The sequence below is a fragment of the Ixodes scapularis genome, unplaced genomic scaffold (genome assembly GCF_016920785.2).
Source record: "Ixodes scapularis isolate PalLabHiFi unplaced genomic scaffold, ASM1692078v2 PGA_scaffold2__306_contigs__length_199485367, whole genome shotgun sequence".
Taxonomy (NCBI): Eukaryota; Metazoa; Arthropoda; class Arachnida; order Ixodida; family Ixodidae; genus Ixodes; species Ixodes scapularis.
In genome coordinates this window covers 194,450,878-194,461,604 of record NW_024609857.1, presented here as the reverse complement: position 1 = coordinate 194,461,604, position 10,727 = coordinate 194,450,878, and the positions used below count along the sequence as shown (strand labels likewise).

Genomic DNA, 10,727 nt, shown 5'->3' with positions numbered 1-10,727 from the left:
TCTGTCTTCCTTTCTGTCATTCCTCCTCCTCAATGCGTAGCTACGGTTCAAATCAAACCAAGACATACTTGCTTAAAACTTTCGATCAGGTGACATACGCATAATCTAGCTTGATCATTCAAAGGAATTACTTTCACATATACCATTCGCGCTTTCCTTGTTGCGGACAATGACCTCAAGCGAAAGTTGCTGGTCAGCCCCTGGATCCCTCCAGATACGTATGACTTCAAAACTGATGTTGCAGACTCCAAGCAAGCCAGGGCCTTCCGCCCAGCGTGGCTTTCCCAATATCCATGGCTGGCGTACTCTAGTGTTCTAAAAGGTGCCCTCTGTCGCCAGTGCGTCGTATTTAAGCCAGCGCCCGGGTAAGGTCGACAAGGAGGTTTCACTGCCACTGCTTTCACCCAGTACAAGAAGTTTCACGAGTCTGCCAAGCAACATGAACAGTGCGAGTGGCACAAAGACGCAACGGAAAAGAGGGACAATTTCCTTCGGTGTCTCGACAATTCGACGACATTTCTATGCAACTCGTCACCGCAGCGCAAAAAGAGGCGGAGGGCAGCAAACAGAAGCTGGTCTAAATTACGACAGCTATTCTTTTTTTTTTTTTGTGGCATGCAGGATATGCCTCTGCGAGGCAAGAAGTCAGAAGGCGGTGTGTTCCAGGACTTGCTCAAATTTCGCGTTGATGCGGGCGACCATATCCTGGAAACTCAACTCAAAAACTACGCCAAGAACGCAAGGTACACCTCAGTGAGCACCCAGAATGAGCTCATAAAAATCAGCGAAGAACTTTTGTGGGCGGATAATGTAGGAGCGTGTAACGATTCAGGACTGTACTCGATACTGGCAGATGAGTCAGCAGACGATTCGGGAACGGAACAATTCACGCGGGGCATTCGCTTCGTTGACATGCAAAGCGAAATTGTACGAGAGGAATTTGTAGGCATGGTTTCCCTCGGAGAAATAAACGCAGAGGCAATTTCTACCGCCATTCTCCAAACTCTCGAGGAGTTAGGACTGAACCTAAAAAACCTTGTGGGCCAGGGATATGACGTTTGCTCTTCAATGTCAGGATGCATATCCGGTCTACAGGCTAGGATCAGGAAAAAGCAGCCGCGAGCCTTGTACTTCCACTACGCCTCGCACCGCCTAAACTTGCTTGTGAACAAGGCCAACTTGGTGCCAGAGGTGAGAAATGCGGTGGCCCCTGTCAAAGCGGCAATCAAGTTCTTCAGAGAAAGCCCCCTCAGAAGAAAGCATGCATCCGCGCTTCCTCTACTTTGTGACACTCGGTAGATTTCAAAGTACAAGAGCATCCGCTTGTTTCACCAGAACTTTATAAGCGTTATGGAGGCGTTGGAAAAACTCCTGTCATCCACGAACAAACAAACGCGAGAAACAGCGCACCAGCTCGTTTGTAGCCTGAGCTCCCCATCGTTTCTTGGTTGTCTCACGATTATTGCGTGGTATTCTGCACTCCTGGAACCGTTTACGAACATCCTGCAGTCCGTCCAGATGGACATTTTGAAAGTGAAAGAGCACATTCGCGTGCTCACCTCAACCATACTTGAAAACAAAAAACGCGGAAGGCGTTTTCAAGGACATCTTCTCGAAGGTCGAAGAGACGGCACGGCAGGTCGACGTAGAAATCACTACGCCACGAATGGTTGGACGGCAAGTTCACAGGTCCAACGTCGTGGGAACAGCAGAAGAGCACTACCGCCGGAGCATCTTTATTCCGTACTTGGATTCCCTGCTGTCAGCTCTCGAAGAAAAGTTCGGGGAAAATAAAACACCCGCTTTCGCTTTGCTGTTGCTGCACTCAAGGTCCCTGAAGCAGCTTTCTGAAAATGATGTCAGGGTCAAAGTTTGCCAGCCAGTTGCGGAACATTTTGATTTTGACAACTTCGAATGTGAAGTTGAACTGCGGCGTAGGTCGTGGAGGAATAGCGACTTTGATGGGGACCTCATGAGCCTCCTCACGTTTGCTGAGGGGATTTATCCCGCCGTGAGTCGTGCCCTGCAAACGGCAATAACCTTCCTCGCAACGACGTGCTGTCCCGAGCGTTCGTTCAGCACAATGCGACGTGTAAAAACGTGGCTCCGCTCTACGGTGTCGGATGACCGACTGTCTGGTCCTTGCATGATATCCCTCCATCGGGAAAAAATCGAAAAGACAGGACAGAGAAAGTTCGCGGAGAGAGTGGTTGATGAGTTTGCGATGCGTGCGCCTAGACGGATGCTCCTTGTCTTTCGTGATTGAAGTCCTTCAAACAGCCGCGTCCGACTGTGCCGAGGCAAGCTAAAGGAACCCGCGTCCAGAAAATACGGAAAGTTACCATGGCAACTAACTCTCCGATAATAGCTCGCCCTGCTAGCTTTCCAACAGAACCAACGCAGCTTTCAGATATCTTCCACAGACCACAACCCGGGAAACGCTTCGAAGTAATATGACGAGCGAAGACAATTTTGTACAAAAATTAAGTTGTAAATTTGAACATAGGCCAACTTGGGGTAGCTTTCAAAAACTTGTATAAACGACAAATACTGTAAAATATGGAAATAAAAGGGTATTGTTCATTGCTGCAACAATTTATTATGTGTGCGCGTGACATAGATACACTGTCTTGCTATTGCGTACAGTAGATATGATGCCAATACTTGCATATAAAATCTTCGTACTTTTTTATCTCTGAGATAATTATAAACTAAGTGGACTGTTTTGCTGTTTCGCCGCGTCATGGACTATTCCTTACTTTTTTTTTTCACTGTGTGTACATATCTATAGAAGTGTTTTTTTTAGTTGAAATTACTGATGCATTGTACTTTTTAAAGTAATTGTTTAATAAAATACAACTCCCTGTAACGCGAAGAAGCGAAGGGCGCGAGCGTGCACAGCTTCAATCGGCGCTCTGCGAACTATCAACTTCAAAGGCGAAAAATACCCCAAACCTTCCAGCAAGAACCACAACACCGGGTGCTCAAAGGTATTTGCTACCCGAGGACACCAAGTTTATGGAAATCGGACCACCGCCTGGCCTTGTTCGGCCTATTCCTCCTACCCACGGGCCGGCGCCCCACTAACCCTAACGAGGAATACGGCACCTGCAGCAGGCCAGCGCCGGGGGCGGTGCCTTCCCCAAGGCACCGAGATCCAAGATGGATTACGTCGAAGTGGCAGGTGAGGACATCTCACCGGAAGAGTGTACAGCAGAGGCCGGCTGGCTCGTGAGCCACCGACAACGGGCCACACGAGCCCTCAACAAGCTAGGCCTCACGGCGGCGAGCACAGCCAAAAATTACGCAGGTGGCCGGATAGGAAACCGAAAACCACGTCAGAGACACAGGAAACAGCGTCAGCAACCAGCCCTCCCACGCGAGGACATAAAAATCATCCTGCGGCCACGAGAGGGCCTCGATGTTACCAAGGTGAGCTCCGCGAGGCTACGCGACGGCGTATTTTGCGCCATCGGCCTCAAAGAGCAGGAAGGCGAGGGAGACCTGCTACAGGTCAACCCGGAGAAGAACATCATCGTGAGAAGCACACTAAGCATGGACCGAGCTAAGAAATAAATCTCAATTTCAAAAATCTGCATCGCAGGCAAGACCTATGAAGTCACCGCTTACGCGGCGCCACCAGAGGATACTGCTAAGGGGGTTATACATAATATCCCAGATTATGACACCGCGGAAGACATTACGCGCAGCCCTGTCTACAACAAGAACCCTACCATCCTTCAGGCGCAAAGGATGGGAAAAACCAACTCGGCGGTCATCGTCTTTGAGGGCAACAAAGTGCCCTATTATGTATATTACCGTGGGGCGGAGTACCGGTGTTTTTTTACATAAAAAAAGCACGAAGTGTGCTCCACCTGCGGTAAAGTGGGACACCGCATGGACGTCTGCCCGACGCCCGAAGACAAAATATGCCGCTCTTACGGCTCAAAGAATCCACGAGAAGGGCATAAATGCGACCCCAAGTGTGCCCTGTGTTGTGGGGATCACCCCACTGGAGACAAAAACTGTAAGAACCGGTTCCAAACGCCGTACCTACTACGGAAGAGACAGCGAGAAAAAGAACGTCAGAATGGCGTCGGTCAATATGGCGGGCACCGAAACGTAGAGTCGACGTCCGTTCTGGGTGGCGGCGAGGGCGGCGGGAGAACGAAAGAAAGGGGGACGAGAGATCGTTCGGGCTCCTTCCCACGTCTACCCCACCGCGGATCAGGGAGCGTCAACGACGCGGGACAGCGGCAGCAGCGCCGGTCAAGATCTAAGTCAAGATGCCGGAGCCCTAACAACCAAGGCCGACATCAGTCAAGATCGACATCCCGAGGCGGCCGACACGAGACTTCGAGAGGAACCAAGCAGAACAAGGTGAGCTGGGCTAGCACGGTCTCCCACAGCTCGGCTCCGCAGAATGAAAAGAAAAAGATTAGCAACCAAACTAGCGCGCAACAGGCAGGCAGGCAGCAACAGGGGGAACTTACCAAAATCAAGCAAATGCTAGAGATGGTAGTCGCCGAGAGTACAAAGCTAAAGGCTGAAGTGGCGAAACTAAGAGGAAGCGAAAACGCCGACAAAGTAGTCCCCGAAACGCAGGGTCCCTCGAAATCGCAGGCCCCACCGCCAGACCAGGGCAAGGCAAACACACTACGGCCCACACAGGTCCTGCTAGCTGAGGACTCGTCTAGTGACGAGATGGAAAATTCGGAGCCCGAGTCTCCTTCCCCGAAGCGTAAGGCGAAAGACCCAACAATAACAAACGTCCCAAGGCTCCCCAAGAGAGCAGAAAAAAGGGACGCAGAGACACTGCAGCATTTCGGGGAGAAGCTGAGCGAAATGCTCACCACAAAATTCGAAGCCATGCTGGCGAAATTTGCCGAGAGCATAGGCACGCAAATCGCAGCACTTAACGCTAGGGTAACGGCGATTGAGGCCACCTCATTGGGCTTCACCGGCGGGGGAGGAGGAGCGGGTCCCATGAAATCCACCAAGCCTTACGCCAGACCCGTATCATTGGAAAGCGCTAGGACAAGCCTAGAAAGTACACAGCTTAAGGATTATGGCACCGAATAATCACAAATACATAATTTAGCAGTGGCATTGCCGCGGGTACCGCCGCAAAAGGGGGAACCTACAGCAATTAATAGACAATAAATATCAGGGGAGGTGCTAGACGTAATATGCCTGCAAAAAACGGGAGGCTTGGCTAAACTTTCGGGGTACAAACCGTACTACAGTGAGGATGGACCGGCCTCGGACGATAAAAGTATAACAGTAGCGACCCTCGTTAGACGTCACCTACCGGTTATACGGCGCGATACCGGCGTAACGACCGTGGACCACGTCCTCGTGGAGATCATCTCAAGCCAAGAAAGGGGCATGGGAAGCCTATTTGTATTAAACGTATACAGCAACCCACGCAAGCAACATAGATTCGCGAACCTGTTCCGCAAGACATTAGACATTGCAAAGCGTCAAACACTAGTCATAGTAGGAGATTTCAACGCATACCACCCAGCCTGGGGATACAGGCGGGAAATGATCAAAGGGCGGAATCTCTGGCTGGATGCCCAGTAGGAGGGGCTGTCTCTGGTCACCGACCCCGCGTACCCCACTAGGTTGGGAAGCAGCGTATGTGCGGACACCACACCGGACCTAACATTCACAAAGAACGCTAAAAAGCAAGCCGAGTGGCTAAACACGCAGGAAAATCTAGGAAGTGACCACTATATAGTGGCCACAAAACTAGAAGCGGGCCCCCACAAACCAAAAAAGGGCACGCAACTTATAATCGTCGAGTGGGACGAGTTCAGGGAACTAAGAGCAGCCGAATGTTATTCATGCGAGGAGAGAACAGGGACGCACGAGATTGAGGACATCGAGTCGTGGGTCGAACAGCTTCACACATGCGTACAGAAAGCAACAAAGACCATTCCGGAGGAAGCCGAACTAACACAAGCCGACGCTAAGCTTCTGCATATGTGGGAAGCGAAGCAAGGCTTGCAGAAAAGGTTAAACAAGCAAAAACTAAACCGCGCACTTCGCCGACGTTTAGCGATCCTTAATAAAACAATAGAGGACTACGCAAACCAGCTGTCGCGCCAAAACTGGCACAGCACGTGCGACGGTATGGAACTACAGGTGGGCCTTGCAAGAACCTGGAATATCCTTAGGTACTTAATCGACCCAGATAAAAGCAAGACCACGCAGAAACACAATCTAAGTAAAATTCTGCACACCTACCAGGGCACGAGCGACGACCTAATCAAGGAAGTCCGCAACAGATACATCGGGACCAATCCAAAAGAACAACTTAGGATATACGCGGGAGCCTCGAATGAGACTCTTGACCATCCGTTTACGACGGCGGAGGTGCGGGGAGCCATACTAGGTCTCCGCACCAAATCCGTTCCGGGTCCGGACGGGGCAACAAACACAATGCTGAGGAATCTAGATGACGACTCCATCGAGGCTCTCACCAAGTACATGAACAAGTGCTGGAAGGACGGTAAAATCCCCACACAATGGAAGACCGCTAAGGTTATCACGATACCGAAACCGGGCAAAAAGCTACATCTGGAGACCCTGCGGCCCATCTCGCTCACCTCATGCGTGGGGAGGCTGATGGAGCACATAGTGTTAAACAGACTAAACAAGTATATAGATGAGAAGGGACTCTTTCTCCATACCATGACAGGTTTTCGGCCCAGGCTCTCGACTCAAGACGTGATGCTGAGGCTCCAACATCAAATTATAGATGGGGGGAATGTTCCCCGCTAAACACCAGGGCCATTGTGGGGGTCGACCTCACAAAGGCATTTGATAATGTAATACACGCAGCAATTCTAGAGAACTTAAAACAGTTGGAGGTAGGTCAAAGGACCTGCGACTACATCAGGGATTTTTTATCTGACAGGACGGTCACCCTGAGGGTAGGGGGGGTTGAGTCCGGCGGGCTGGAGTTGGGGAGCAGAGGCACGCCGCAAGGCTCTGTCCTCTCGCCTTCCCTCTTCAACGTCGCTATGATCGGCCTACCCAGCCTCTTAGAGAAAATACACGGTCTAAATCACAGCCTGTATGCTGACGACGTCACACTCTGAGTGGCTGGCGGCAGCGACGGGCACGTGCAGGACACACTACAGCAGGCAATAACCGCGGTGGAAGGGTACGTGGAACCGAAAGGCTTAAGCTGCTCCCCATAAAAATCGGAGCTGCTCCTTTATCGGCCAACCCGGAGAGGGCAGAAAAAGGAAGCAACCACCGAAAAACCACGAATTCATCTATACGCTTGCGGGGGGCTGCCCATCCGGGTAGTACACAGCATTAGGGTCTTAGGCCTGAAAATTCACAAGAACGGCCACAACATCGAGACAATCCGAGCACTCGAAAAAAGTGTGTGTCAAACCACCCGCCTCATTTCGCGGATAGCGAATAGGCATCACGGAATGAAGGAGGGCAACTTAATTAGGCTGGTCCAGGCATTCGTCCTGAGTCGAGTAGCCTACGTTGCTCCCTTCCTTGACCTCAAGGCAGATGAGCGCAATAAAATCAACGCTTTAATAAAAAAAGGGTTTACAAGCAGGCAATCGGCATACCAATCACGGCCTCCAACGAGCGCTTTGAAGCACTAGGATTGCACAACACACTTGACGAGCTAGTAGAAGCACAGAGGATAGCGCAGATGGAAAGGCTTACCAAGAGTCCGACTGGCAGACACATCCTCCAGACGCTACATATCAACTAGGAAGGAAGACTCGGGGAAAGACACGACATTCCACCCGATATCAGGGGGCGTATACATATCCCACCATTACCAAGAAACAAGCACCACGAACACAATACGGAACGCAGGTAAGCCAGAGCACAAGCACTAGATAAAAGGTTCGCACACCTCGAGGACGTGGTTTACGTAGACGCCGCAGATTACAGTAGTCGCGACGCCATGGCCACATCGGTAGTTGATTGAGAGGGCAACTTAATCAATTCTGGCACGGTCCTCACGACTTCATCCGAGGTCGGGGAGGGAGCAGCCATTGCACTGGCAATGACCTCGTCCTCCCGGTTCAAATTCATAGTAAGCGACTCCAAGCCGGCAATTTTAAGTTAAACGAGGGGACGCATATCGTCTGAGGCACTCAAAATTCTACGGACCGGTTTCCACGGAGATCGAGTTAGGGGAGTTCACATCGTGTCGGCGCCAGCTCACTCTGGCCTCCCGGGGAATGAGAAGGCGAAAGACGCGGCTCGAGGCTTAACCGACCGGGCCGACGTCACGAACATCTTTGACGCACACTCGTTCCGCCGGTCGTACAGAGACAGACTGGTTGCCTATCGGGACGTGATTAACCACTACAGGCTGGGAAGGGCTAAATACCCCGCAGCAGACAGGACTCTGTCCAAATGGCAGGCAGTGGCGTGGCGCCTTCTTCAAACTAACACATTTCCAAACCCCGTGGCGTACAGCCACTACTATCCGGGGCTTTACTCCAGCGCATGTAAGCATTCCGGGGACAGGGCCGACCTGCAACATATGGTCTGGGCCTGCCCCTTTAAAAAACAGAAACAACAGAAGTAGAGCTCAAACTTTAATGTTAAACGTTAGAACCTCCGAGCAGTGGGAGGCCGTGCTGCTCAGCTCGGACCCGGGTGAACAGGTCCGTCTGGTCCAGATGACCGAGGCCGTCGCCAAGGAACAAGGACTTCTCGCCGCCGACTGAGGGGGGAGAGGGGGAGGCTCTCTCAACACTCCCTCTTCCCTGACCCCATCTATGGGCAAATTAAATGTTGTCATCATCATCCCTGTAACGCCGAATTAGAGCGGAGCTCTTGAGGAGGAGGAGGAGGGAAGGGTGCTGAAGGGGGGGGGGGTCGTGTGACCTCGGGGGGGTCACGTGATCTCGGGGGGTCACGTGACCTTGACGATGACGATCCAATGACGTCATCAGAGACGTCACTGATGACTTCATCAGTGACGATGACGATGCGGATGCCGATGACGTCATCAGTGATGTCACTGATGACGTCATCAGTAATGATGACGACGACGATGCGGATGCCAATGACGTCACCAGGTTGCATGCAACCTGGATTGCATGCAACAGGATGCACACAACTCGCTTCAGGCCAGTTGCATGCAACATGTTGCATGCAACCCAGGTTGTATGCCAACTGCATGCAACTCCCGAAGGAATTCGAGGTCCTCCCGAAGAAATCCGAGGTCCTCCCGAAGGGACCCGAGGTCCTCCCGAAGGACCTCGGGTTCCTTCGGGACGACCTCGGGTCCCTTCGGAAAAATGTACCTATAATGCACCGCGCGGTTACGCCGACGGCGACGCCACTCAATCCTGAAACGGGCGCCTAAGAGCTGCGCTCTAAAATATTATGTGCATCTTGCTTGCTGTATTTAGCTTTTTCGTATTCTACTGTTAAACGACCCCCCCCCCCCCCCCCCCTGGGCGCACATGCCGGAGGGCCGTCAGTTTGGCCCCCCCAAGACAAAATCCTGTCGATGCCCATGCCTGTAGTGCCTAGGCGTAGCACTCGTGCGACGAACAAGCCGGATCGGCTTATGTGCGAGAAGTTTTAATCTTGTTTGGGGTGTTGTGTCAGAGCATAGCCTCCTTTATACTGAAAATGCCTGCCCAATGGTTTCTTTGTCGTCGTCGTGCTTACTTCACAGATTTGCTACTAGGGGCGCCAAAACCCCATACAGAAATGCAGACGACGCTTGTCCACTGCCTGCGGCTACAGTTCACTGTAGCTAGCGTAAGGTACGTTATCCGTTAAGCTACGTGATAATGTAAGTTTCCTATATTAAGTTACGCTGTAACGTGACCTTGTGTGATCAAATAGGTCACTTGATCACATAATTTTTTTTTTGTGACACGAGTAACAGCTTTCGGTCGTCGTTCGGCCGGCAGATAGAGCGCTTAGCGATTGCCAGCGTAGCTCAATAGCACGAGGCTGTCTGCGGCTCGTGGCACGCACACCGCGACGCCACACGTACACGCGCGGTCATTTCATTTCATTTATTTATCGTGGGCACATCAGCACCTTGGACTTAGTCCTGACACCTTGTGCTGCATTCTAACTCGCATGATACCTTACTGTTGTGTGCCTATGTGCAACACAGACTCGCGAGTTGCACTTCCTATTGGTCATTAAGCAGGCTTTTATGGCTCCTTGTAATCCCCTCCTTGGGCACCAGGACAGGGGAGGACTATACTATCCATCAGAGAAGCTAGTGAGGGTGTTGTGTGCGCTGGAAGAACTTCGTAGAAATTTTACAGAAAAAACGAAATATGCTGAAAAAGCCGTTGCATTCAGCTGGTGATACTGCGGTGGATACACTTATACATCATGACGCTCTAAAATACGCAAAGGTAGCGAAAGATGTCAACTAGAGCCACTAAATAAGCTGCGCTTAGAGTATCGGCACTCCGTTCCCCGGCATTGCCGTGGGCGCCGCCATTTTGGCTCGTATGCAGAGCAGACGCAACTGCCGATCGTCATGATTCGAAAAGTGCGACTTCCTCAGCATTAGATTCGGTGTTAGGAAGCTCATATAATATTGCTTTTATCTGTCGTGAACTGTTTAAACATTTGTGGAGGGCGGAAAGGCGTTTCCTGTGATTTCAGATAAAGCTTCAGATAACTGGCAACCATGATTTTAAGACACAATATGACCAAGTTTTGTTACTCTGAAGCGTAGCTTATTT

General features: G+C 51.2%; 1 protein-coding gene across 1 annotated transcript; it reads left to right on the top strand.

The window, feature by feature from the left end:
• Positions 1–615: 615 nt before the first annotated feature.
• LOC120838855 (zinc finger MYM-type protein 1-like) lies at positions 616–1,299 on the top strand. The gene has a single exon (XM_040208958.1). It carries the CDS (start codon positions 616–618, stop codon positions 1,297–1,299), a length of 684 nt encoding a protein of 227 aa, XP_040064892.1.
• Positions 1,300–10,727: the final 9,428 nt, after the last annotated feature.